Source organism: Zerene cesonia, chromosome 5 (genome assembly GCF_012273895.1).
Source record: "Zerene cesonia ecotype Mississippi chromosome 5, Zerene_cesonia_1.1, whole genome shotgun sequence".
Taxonomy (NCBI): Eukaryota; Metazoa; Arthropoda; class Insecta; order Lepidoptera; family Pieridae; genus Zerene; species Zerene cesonia.
Window position 1 is genome coordinate 7,116,941 of NC_052106.1, and position 12,140 is coordinate 7,129,080.

The following is a 12,140-nucleotide window of genomic DNA, read 5'->3' on the forward strand; positions in this document are numbered from 1 at the left end:
TACATATCTAAATCTATCGAATGGAGCAAAAAAATGTGAATTTTTTTTAAGTCGGGTGCCAAGTTCACATAGCCCACTGCTTATCATTACATGCTGTCAGTTCACTGCACATTAATGGAAAAGGGTACATACCCTTAAATTAATTTAGTTCAATAACAATGCTTGAATATTAGTTTGGTTTTCCCGTCATTCATCGCTTTTTATACTACGATATTTGTAATAAAAAATCTTTTGAAATAGATATGCCTATTGAACACGTTACAAATGAATCTATATTTATATTTAATTTTATAGCTAAAGCTAAAGAGGTTGAAGATGATTTCTTGAAGATTTGAAATACAAGTACATAAATTTAAGTATCTTTGTATACGAGTATATCAGTGGGTCACATTTACCATTCTATTCACTAACTGTAAAGACCTCCAATGAGATGTTTTGCACATTTCCTTAAGTATATTCAAATGGAGTGTAAATATCACGTTTATCTGTTCTCAATATTACTTGAACCATGTTAATACATTATTATTAACGAATAAACCTATCCTAACTAATCCTACTTCCTACTATCCTACTAATATTATAAATGCGAAAGTTTGTAAGGATGTGTGTGTGTTTGCTCTTTGGTACGTAGACAGCTGGACAACTGGAATAACATATAGGCAACTTTTTATCCCGATGTTCCTACGGGATACGGACTTACGCGGGTGAAACCGCGCGGCGCAGCTAGTAAGTTATAAATGTACATACGTCTAGAGCTATTAATTGGGATTGTCGTGGATATTGAAATCAACTCATCTAGAGTCTATTGTGCCATATGAAGTCTTTTTCTCCGTGCTCACTTACTCATTTCTAAGCAATGATTTTACTAAAATTGTATATAATTATACAAATCAAGTATCTAAATGTGGCTTATATTGATTAGAAGAGATTTTATCTGTATTTAAAATCATATTATACCTAATCCTTGGCTGCAGTATTTACTGACCGAAGTAAAATTTTCAAATAACATTATCATAGTGATGTAACACACTCGTCAGTGGTAAGTAATATAAAACGCTGCACCGGTCCGTACAGTTGTCGTTTTCTATCAAGGCATTCGAAGGAAAGCTCGGTAAATGCTAAAAAAGGTAAAAGTTGTTAGTACACGTTCGAGTGATTATTTTAGCGCACACCCAGTTCAATGCGTGAAAACTTGTTTTTTCTTATGTTCCTTCTTAATCTCGCAGACGTAGCTAAGCTTGTTTGGTGGATTCAATTTGCAATTAGAGTTATGTGATGTCATTACGCAAGGATTTTGATTTTCACATAAACAAAGGAACGTAATTACAATAATTATATTATGACATAATAATTATGTAACTACATAAAAAACGACACATTTAATAATAATAAACATTGTATCACTTCATTCATCATCCTCCAAATACATATTCAAAAACTTTCAGAAATTTTACCAAAGTTCATAACATTTTAAAACATGATTTTAACCAAGGAACTGTAAACTTACGTTGACGTATCTGGTGTGAAACAAGGATGCGTTCGGTTGAATAGTTGAAACAACCGCCTTCCTCTGACCTCCTTTATTAACAACCCAGTTTTTCATGACAAATTACGGAATAGATAAGAAACTTATGCTCAATACTTATTCTCAATTTCATGACCCAACAACTCAATTTAATTTAATCTAATCAAAAGCTCTTATTATATACGTGAATATATATAAAATCAAATAATCTATATGCAAGTTCCAAACAATGATATAATTCATAAAATCAACTTTCATTTGTACCTTTTTTTGTATTAACTTCCAAGTTATACAGTTAAGTTTAGTGAGTCATCGTTAAAAAGGGAAACTGATTAATTGTGCAACTTAATCATTAAGACCGGATAATACCTACCTCCTTTATATACTAGAGCAGTTAATACGGAACTTATGAAATAATACAATCGTAATTCACACTCAAATAATCTGCTTACGAAAAATTAAGTAATTTCGTCGACTTATATTTATGTAACAACGAATTTTAGATACGTATTTAGTAAAATTGCCGTTTGAATGTTTAATTTAAATTTTATTTCCGTACTTAGTATATGAAATACAAGTGTTTGGTGAACGATTTACCTCAAAAATAACTTTGCACATAACAAATCAAAATACATGCACACATGTCGACAGCTGAATTTGTGTTATTTGTGGTTTTATTTGTATTTATTACTAATTGTATAATTTTGACACTTTTATTTCATCAAGTTTCTAGAAACTTGTATTATTTTGTTAATATGTAATACATATTTAATACATTTATATACTTTTTGAATCTGCTCGCCGTCATTCCCAAAATAGAAGGAGGTTCACATTTCGACTGTATATTTAATAATAATTTTGCATTCTCTTTCAGGCTTCCACTATCGACGGAAGGCGGAAGGGAGCATGCCTCTTCTGTCAGGAATATTTCATGGACCTGTACCTACTAGCGGAGCTCAAGACGATCAGCTTAAAAGTGAGATTCATTTTATACATATTTATACTAATATTATAAAGCTGAAGAGTTTGTTTGTTTGAACGCACTAATCTCAGGAACTACTGGTCCGATTTGAAAAATTCTTTCAATGTTAGATAGCCCATTTGTTGAGGAAAGCTATAGGCTAAATATGTACCACGGGCGAAGCCGGGGCGGCCGCTAGTCCTATATAAAAAGTTACGGAATATATCTACCCGGACAGAGCCAGGCAGAACACTTTCAAAGAATTAGCGCAAGGCAGCTGTTGTAATTTTGGTCGTGTAAACTGATTAATAATCCTCCCTTTTTTGATGGAGGAACTCCACCTTCCTCCCTCCCCATAAATCGTCAATTTGCAGGTCAAGAAAAACAATAATTTTCTACTTCGCTATGAGTAGACACAATTTTACTAACATTCTTCGCAACAACAACTCAAAGCGAAACCCAATCACACCAGCCGTACAAATAAATCGATGTGAATTAATGAACATTCACGGCCCTGCGCTTCCGACATTGTCGGTCAAGTGCAATGCCGCTATAGTCTGTTAAATCCGTCGAGACTTGTACGAAGTATTTAAAAAACATAATCACGTTTTTTTATTTTACCTTGGCTTAGTATCTGGCAGTTAAGATGCCCTTTGTGCCAGCCAGTTTATTGTAGAATGAAATGTTGCTGTTTCTGAATTAACATATCGTTGTATTTAAACATATTTTTGCGGGTCAAGTCGGATATTTGAGAATAACTCTATCTGAACCAGACATTTTGTGAAGTACGTTTGAATGTAAACAATTTGAAGTCGCAATCAAAACTAAAGCCTGAGAGGAAAATGCCTAGAAATAAGCATCCGCATAGTTTATCATTAGTAAATGTATTTATTATTACTCGTTTTCTTCGTTAATTGATAACTCTAAAGTAGTAGAATCCAGCTCACAATCCTGAGCGTCCAAACAAGACAATTGCTAGACTATATGTCTAATTAATACATAAACTTGCAGGTAACAACAGTGGACATGCAAAAGCCACCACCGGACTTCCGCACCAACTTCGAGGCGACGCATCCACCGATACTGATCGACAACGGGCTGGCGATCCTCGAGAATGAGAAGATTGAGCGGCACATCATGAAATCGGTGCCCGGCGGTCACAATCTGTTTGTTCAGGTGAGACTTAGCCACTGCCACTGACCCTATAGTAAGGAGGCCTAAGAGGGATATTACGCTATTTATCTTGCATCATAGATCTGTAAGTAAATTTTATTGGATAATGTAATATAAAGATATGATTCATTTTTTCATTAAATTCAATTGTCAATTAAGTTATCGAACATAAATCATAACGTAATGTACCCCTAAGCCCTATAACAGCGTTGAATAAATATCAACCTAACAAAACTTAACACTAATTACTTACTGGACTTTGCTCAAAAGAAATATGGAATCAGGCTTTCTTTAAAAACAGATTATATTCACTGGAACAATAAAATCCAATCGTATCGAATCCTTCAACGTTGGCAATAGAGACAGCAAGAAGACGTTAAATTTCTAACGTTCCAAGAACTCGATCAAGAATCGTGCGTCGATTCTTCGCATTGTCAATTTTTAGAGAACATTTAAAAATGTATACGGTTTTCGCTTTAACTTTTTTGTGTCTTTTATCTTTTTACGTCTCTTGTTTTACATATCATACACATACAGTTATATTAAAAATACTACATATGTCAGCAGTATATATAAAAAATACTTATTTTATTATATATTGCATAAGTGTCGCTATAAAACTGGTTTTGCTAATATATACGTTTCGTTTATTATACAAATATCGTGACGATATGGTAAATGTTTGCTATATGATGAATTGATTATGGCTGAGGTATTTTCAAGTGTCGTTTCTGTTTTGCGTATGAAGTAAGCTTGTTTTATTATCTACCTAAAATATAATCACTATATACAGATTTGACTTTATTCAAAGGAATATAGAGGCGCTCTTTAATATAATAATAAATTATACTGTCACGGCACTTATAAATTAGTGTATTCTATTTTATGTAACTCAAGACGTACACAGTTAAACAGTTTTGGAACTCGTGTATACAAAAATTGTGACGATAAATACGAGACTTCGTAAAAAAGCCCACAAAATGTTCGCACATAGTCATTGCGTTCAGTATAAATAATAACGTTTATTAAATTTCGCAAACGTTCAGCAAATAACATACAGATAAAGTTATCACGATAAGAGGTTTCTGATAGCATTACATAATACGCGGTGAAGTTTACCGTATTGTTACGAAATGTGTTGGCAGTCATTTGTTTAAATAAAACACTGTCATCAATTTTTATTTCATACAATGGGGACTTGTGCATGTATTAGTCTGTAATATATTATATTGTTGTATATTTGTGATAAGGATATTATTGCAGGTTTTATATGTATTCAAATTAGAGATCGTTTTTCGACATAACTCAGAACCAATGGTTTTGAGAACGTCTATTTCAATAGATAATCAACGATTTTGCACAAATATAAGAATCATGCTTTTTAGTCTTTTATATACCTACGGAAATATTATTAATAATTTTCATAAACAGTAAATTGTCTTGTCGCTATCCAAGTATAGCATAAAATCATAACAAACGACTTATGTTATACGATTGGGCGGTGACTTTTGTACATAGTTCGTACTTTAAGACCCCTACAATTGGTCTTAATATTAATTAACTAGGTACATTCCAACCTTTATTCAATTTATACACTGAATCATATTTATTAAATTCAATTACTTATCCACACATGCACTTTTGTAGGACAAAGAGGTGGCGTCGCTGATCGAGAACCTATACTCGAAGCTGAAACTGGTGTTAGTTCGCAAGGACGAGCAGAAGTCGGCGGCGCTGCGCGCGCACCTCGGCAGGATTGACGGCCTGCTCGAGCGCAGGGGGACCAGGTTACTCATTAGTTCTTACTATCGATGACATATAGGCATATAAATGAGAGTTCCATTACAAAGGAGTCAAGAAAGAACGAAGATTATCACCACTGGACTACATTACATACACTAGCCATTTAATATCTACATAGTATAAAACAAAGTCGCTTTCTCTGTCTGTCCCTACGTATGCCTCAATCTTTAAATTTTGCAACGGGTTCGGTGGAGTTTATTTTATTATAGTGGGTTTTTTTTTATTATATCTAAGAGTGATTCAAGAGCAAAGTTTAAATGTATAATAACATCTATTAAACTACTCGATTTTTTTTCCTATTGAGAGCTTCCGCTGCGTGCACTGCAAGTTAGCGTTAGTCTTAAGTGACTATTCCACGCGGACGAAGTCGCGAACGAAAGCTAGTTGAATAAGTTATAAAGACAAATGTATATTTCGACAGATTCCTGACCGGTGACACAATGTGTTGCTTCGACTGCGAGCTGATGCCGCGCCTGCAACACATCCGCGTTGCCGGCAAATACTTTGTAGACTTCGAGATACCGGTAACGATATTTTTAATAGAAATATATAATAGGTACATATGTAATAAAGTTCAGTCTCTCAAAATATATATTTAACGAACTTCCACTATTTCCGAGTAATGTTTTGACTAAATATTTCGAAGAATTAGCACTCCTCTGTGAATATTTAAATAATTCTATTGATTTAACTCAATTCAGTGCCAAATTTTAATATCAATATAGCAACACTAATTCCAATGTCAATATCTTCTATCTATCGTCTATGGTAGCTTTTAATGTCATATCAATGACCATAAAAAAAACATGGACCATTCATAAATTGATAAAAAAAAATAACATTCGTTACTAGTTTATTACACACACTTCCCATTTGCTCATACAGACGAGTTTCCGTGCCCTTTGGCGCTACATGTACCACATGTACCAACTCGATGCGTTCACGCAGAGCTGTCCCGCCGACCAAGATATCATCAACCATTATAAGTTACAACAGGTATGTGTTATCATCTGTATCTTGTTGCTGTAGTCACACAATACATATTTATAATGAGTTTAAAGTTGACTCGTTAATGTAAATGATTATTAATATATACGGCGACTAGTAAGTTTAGTAAGAAAATGTATTGTGTACGAATCTGGCTCGGAAAGTATGATTATAAAATACTGATGTAGGAATTGTTCGCATCCCTTGTCCCTCGCAACAATCTATTTTTATTTTTGTCCAAAGATGCAATTAAGAATTGGTCCTCTTTGTTTTTGTTTTTATCTCAATATTACTGATCATCCTTACAAAATCACTGGCACGATAACTATTAAAACAATTTGTATGCTTGAATCATTCGCAATTGTTTTGTATTCCGCTACAGTTTACTTAAAATAAATTAGTCTAGTGCTCCTTACGCTTTTTATTTATTTTATTCTATCATGTTCGTATTCTTTTTTTCTATCTATCATCCTCTGCAGTTATCAACAAAAGGTTTACTTACGCCAACGATGACGCGGCAAAGAAAAGACGACACAACGACGCCGGTATGTTGCGGGTTAAAACTGTGTCGTAACACGCTCCGTGTACATAGCCATTTCATAATTAAAAAAATAAAATAAAAAAACTTCATACTAAAATGTGCCGCCTAACATTTACATAATCTGTGCCGTGTAAATGGCTTTGTTGTCTGTGGTTTCTGTCAGTGTAGCCATAGGAAAATTAAAATTATCTTTTAAGGAAAAGTGTAAATTATGGATTTATTTTGTTCCGGCCTTAAGATGCGTTAAATATTTTGGCTATGCTGTACTAGTACAACCTTTGTGTTTGTTGTTCTTTTGTAAAAATATGTTCTCTTGCTTGGTTGGTTGAGGTAATATTTAGTATAAAACATTATTAACATTTAACTTGATTTCATTAGTTACAATTGACCTGTCCGTTATATTTCAATAACAGCACTTTTTTTACCGTACTTCTGAAAATACAACACCGCAAAATAATTAAACAATCTTCTCATGAATCAAACTGTATTTTTTAAGACAGGGTGATAATTTTTTTTTATCATTTCAGGCGCTAAAAATGAAGAAACACGAAGAACTGGAGACGCCAACATTCACCACATCAATTCCTGTCGACATCAATGACTTAAACAACGCAGAAGAATAAATACTGTTATGCGAATCCGAGCCTTGGTACAATAGGCATTAAGCTGAATTTTCGGTGTAGATTGCCAATTATTGCACATAGGAATCCTTCTTGTTTATTCTAGGATTCTTACATATTTATAACCATGTGATATCCCACCCCACATACCCTCGCTTTGTTCCGTGTTGAATCATAAAATTTTATTCTAATTAAAATAATGTTTTTAGAGCTATTTATCTCTAAGCTGTATTTTTCAAATTTATTTTGAAAGTTTGTAATTGGTGCATTTCAGAATTATTGTTATTGTTAATTATTTAGTAGAGCGAGAGGTATTTGCGGCCATTTTAATATGATTATTATATTATTACACGGGCAGAGGTGGCAATTATTATTTTCACTCTAAATTTTATTTTATCTGTATTTATTTTCACAGTGAAGTGACAAGTTTTCTTTCAATGATTGACGTTTTATTATAGGTTTTCAAACACAACGAAAACATTCTGACATATTTTTGTACTATATTCGCAATAATAGAATAGGATTCGGTATTTTTTTTTGTTCTGGACGTAGTTTAGTTATAGATAAGTAACATCGCCATTGTTTTATCCTCTGCCTTAACATTTTATTTTTTAGCGTTTCGCTCTTGCCTCAAAGTTACCTTAAAGAAGTACTTACTATTCCTTGTTTTTTGTGAAACATGTTTTCTAGAAACATCTAGATTTATAAATGTGAGGCTTTAAATCAAACCACCTAACAATAGATTAACTGTAGTATATTTCTTTTAATAATTGTTTTTAGAAGAAATGTAGAACAGTTCCAATACCTTTTTAGTACATATACCATAGTAAAGGGCGAAAGACATCAACATGTCAATTGGACAATGTATAAAATATTAACTAGATTATAATGTAAATGTTAAGGAATAAACCTGGATTAATATTATTATTTTTTTATTTGAGTTTTATTTTATTTTCCTTTTCCTATAATTTTTTAATGACCTTGTCATTTGGTGAGTTCCTTGTTTTTTTTCTTTGTTTTCTTAGTTTTCTTTTTATAAATTAGATATAAATATGTTGAATGTATTTTATAAAAGCTTATAAAGGTATGCCAAATGCTAATGTGATAATATGTAGCTTTTGTACTTTTAATAAAAATTTTCAAACATATGAAATAGTATTTATTGTATAAAAATATAAATATTTGTATCACAATTATTCCAAAGAATCAATAAAATATAATCCTTTACTGATATTTTGTTCAATGAAATTGGAATAATTAATTGTTGAGGTCACCTTAATCTTGGTGATGGCAAGTTCTTATCTATTCATCACATATTCAAAGGTATAAAATTATAACAATTGTGATATTGATTTCATCAACACATAAATAAAACTGTACAAAGTCTAATTTTCTAATATTTGAAATAAATTATTAACTATTTATTGTTCACTTAATATAATTTTCTTCTTCATCCAATCATTTCTATAAACGTCTTTTGGTAACAAGCAACTCAGAAAAACGTGTGTTATATATGCAGTTACGCCCCATATTTTATAATCCTCAGCCAGAAATACAGGTAGGATGGCACCATTTTTAAATTGGGTGTAATATTGATTTTTTGCATCACATAACACATGCAATGGTACTGCAAAAACTTCCGATACTTCCTTTTCGTTTATAAGTAGGTCTTCAGGATTTAAATTTGAGATACAACCTATAACAGGAGTTATCATTATCTTATAGTTCCGTCCTGGGAATGCAGGTCCCTGACCCCAAACGTCTATTTTAGAAGACGAAATGCCTATTTCTTCCTCAGTTTCCCTCAATGCGGTTTCAACAGGTGTCTCGCCCTTGTCGGTCTTTCCTCCCGGAAAAGAAATTTGTCCACTATGACTACTTAATTTCGTGGACCTTACGGTATACAGAAGAGCAGCATCATCTTTATAACGACATATCGGCACTAGAACAGCTGCTGTAGACGTAGGTAACTTTGCAATTTTTGACATTGGCACACGAAACTTTTTCAAATTTACCATACATCGCTCGCGAGAAGCAAGTGAAAAAAGATTTTGTAATCCAAATACACAAGAGCCCATTTTTTATCAATTTAAAATATGAATCATGTACACGTTATTTCATTTATAGATAAATAAGAGAAAAATGTTTACTTTACATAGTAAATCAATGGATTAACCTGCAGTAATTTTGAATTTCATTCATTCTTATCGATGAAGTTTGAAGGTAGAAAATGTCAGTGTCATCGTATTTTCATTATGTGACTCGAAAAAATGTTACATGCTACTAATTAAAGTAAATTGTACAATCGTTAATGATAAACAAAGTTGTATTATTTCTTTTTTAATTTCTTTGGCAAACATCCGCATCTCTTTTTCAAAGGGCAGTGAATCATTCAATTTACAAAGTTATTCATATTATTTATAATGTATATAATTAATTTAAGGCGATTTTTACCTATTGGCAATATTACTTGACATTTGTAAGTGTTCTATCACCTCATAAGTCATAATACATTGCCATAAATGTCAAAATTATTATGTTGTAACTTTTGTGACCTAATCGTATGATTTTCAATAAAAATGAGTCCAAAGTTCAAGTTAAAATTTTTAATACCATGCCAAAAATAAAACCGCAGACAGCAACCAGTGTTTCGACGTCTCTATAAACATGGTCCTCTCTCCGCGAATATTACTGTCGAATCTTGCGCGTGAGAAATGTAAAGCGTGTTTACGGGACCAACCTCAATTATTTATTCAAAGTGGAGCAATCTCAGAACCCAAGGCTGCAGTTTTACTGCCGTTATGTGTGGTTAATGAAGAGGTACATATTTTGTACACTCTACGGTCATCCGCTTTAAAAACTCACAGTGGTCAGGTATCATTTCCTGGTGGAAAAATTGATAATGGGGAGGACATAATTGACACTGCGCTAAGAGAGACAAAGGAAGAGATTGGTATAACTCGTGATGCGATCGACGTATGGTGTACAATGTCTGCAGTTCAGGGGCGCGACAAGAATATGTTGATAAAACCTGTTGTGGGAGTCATAAAAGATTTCGAAAAGCGTGTGTTGGTGCCGAATTCACATGAAGTGGAAGAAGTGTTCACTGTTTCTATATCAACATTGTGTGATCCACATAACCATGCACATTTGTTGTATGATAACTATGCTTTACCCATATTTTTAGCTGGTAAACATAAGATATGGGGTATTACAGGGTTAATTACCCACTTGTTCCTACAGTGTTTTATACCCAGTGACAGTTATTCAGTTGACTTTATGAGGAAAAAGTTTGATATGAATGAACTATTGCCTTCCAAGTTATAGTATTTTACTTCACATATAAATAAATATTATATACAATAGTTAAAGGTTAATAAACAATAATTAAATTGTTGTAATGGGATTTATGAAAACAATGAAATATAAATAAATAACAATGTTTTAATTAACTTTTTGTATACTGACTGAATGTGTATAACATACCAATATATATTGGTGGTGGTTTCTTGATAAGCTAATTGTTCATAACTGTGATATGTATCATATTATTTATAAACATTTCTTTTAATAAATTTATTTTATAAAAACCAAAGTAAATTTGTTATTAGTTTTTCAAAGTAGGTGGTAACAATTTACAATCAACTCTAGAAATCATTGGTAGTGAAAATATGTTAATATAATTAATTCTGCAGTCATATGTACATATGTTCCTGTATCTTATCATATCAGAAGCACATATAGGTTGATATTCCGATGTGCAAGTACAGTACTTCTCACTCCATTCCCACACTTGGCTGTGTGCCAATACACACATAAATAAAAATATAAATGCTGAAACAAAAACACACTTTAATGATAGACTCAACTCACTTAATTGTCCCACTTACATAAGGTAATTATTGAATCCTGGCAATCCTTGTCAGGATATAAGATAAATTTAAAAAGTTATTGTATTGTCCCCACCAATCCTTGACAAGTATGATATAAAGCTGTCTGTTTAAATGGAGTATAACACAGTCTGTTACATAAAAACATACAGGAGAAACCATTACCAGTGTGTTGAAATGTATACATATATACCTCTTAAGACTTAGTTGTAAAAAAGTCAAAAATATGATATGGTAACTTACTTAATATCAAAAAAATAAGTATACTTTTAAGACTATTCGTCACATCTCTTCTCCTTAACAATGGTTAGTGGTTGACAATATAACTTTTCGAAGGTCTTCTTGTAGCAATTAAATTCACAATGGTTATTAAAGCTGTTTCCATCTGAAGAGCACACTGGTGAATACATTTTTGTGCAAGGACATTTAGGGAAAAGTGGTTGTAAGTCTGGTAGTGAATAGCAAGCACATGTGGTTAGCATTATTGCCAGGAGAAAAACTGAAAAACAAAATTGTGTTTAGATTTGAACAGACCATAAAACAATTATTTTTGCTGTACATCTTTATAGAAAATAAGATTAATACAAGATTATACATAAGATTAATTGTACATATAAAAAAACATGTGGAGTTCAATTCC

The 12,140-nt window shown here is 32.3% G+C and overlaps 3 protein-coding genes across 4 annotated transcripts in view; 2 read left to right on the forward strand and 1 right to left on the reverse strand.

Annotated features, from left to right (window-relative positions):
• Positions 1-8,441, forward strand: part of LOC119839884 (chloride intracellular channel exc-4) — a 33,298-nt gene extending 24,857 nt beyond the window's left edge. The window contains exons 2-8 of one of the 2 annotated variants that reach the window (XM_038366312.1): positions 2,400-2,501; positions 3,498-3,662; positions 5,307-5,446; positions 5,884-5,986; positions 6,348-6,458; positions 6,929-6,994; positions 7,518-8,441. In XM_038366312.1, coding sequence (XP_038222240.1) covers positions 2,400-2,501; positions 3,498-3,662; positions 5,307-5,446; positions 5,884-5,986; positions 6,348-6,458; positions 6,929-6,994; positions 7,518-7,613 — 783 coding nt within the window. In that variant the 3' untranslated portion in view covers positions 7,614-8,441. The remainder of the gene's footprint in view (positions 1-2,399; positions 2,502-3,497; positions 3,663-5,306; positions 5,447-5,883; positions 5,987-6,347; positions 6,459-6,928; positions 6,995-7,517) is intronic. The other variant, XM_038366313.1, reaches the window with a different exon arrangement.
• LOC119839886 (nucleoside diphosphate-linked moiety X motif 8) lies at positions 8,150-9,849 on the reverse strand. The gene has a single exon (XM_038366315.1). It carries the CDS (start codon positions 9,686-9,688, stop codon positions 9,032-9,034), a length of 657 nt encoding a protein of 218 aa, XP_038222243.1. The 5' UTR covers positions 9,689-9,849; the 3' UTR covers positions 8,150-9,031.
• A 261-nt stretch (positions 9,850-10,110) lies between these two features.
• Positions 10,111-11,384, forward strand: LOC119840072 (nucleoside diphosphate-linked moiety X motif 8-like). Its single transcript, XM_038366575.1, has one exon. The coding sequence runs from the start codon at positions 10,278-10,280 to the stop codon at positions 10,935-10,937; it is 660 nt and encodes a 219-aa protein (XP_038222503.1). The 5' UTR covers positions 10,111-10,277; the 3' UTR covers positions 10,938-11,384.
• The last annotated feature ends 756 nt before the right edge of the window (positions 11,385-12,140 follow it).

Bases quoted from the DNA above. Each gene is read 5' to 3' on its own strand.
- LOC119839886 (XM_038366315.1), bottom strand. From the start codon at position 9,688: ATGGGCTCTTGTGTATTTGGATTACAAAATCTTTTTTCACTTGCTTCT.
- LOC119840072 (XM_038366575.1), top strand. From the start codon at position 10,278: ATGGTCCTCTCTCCGCGAATATTACTGTCGAATCTTGCGCGTGAGAAA.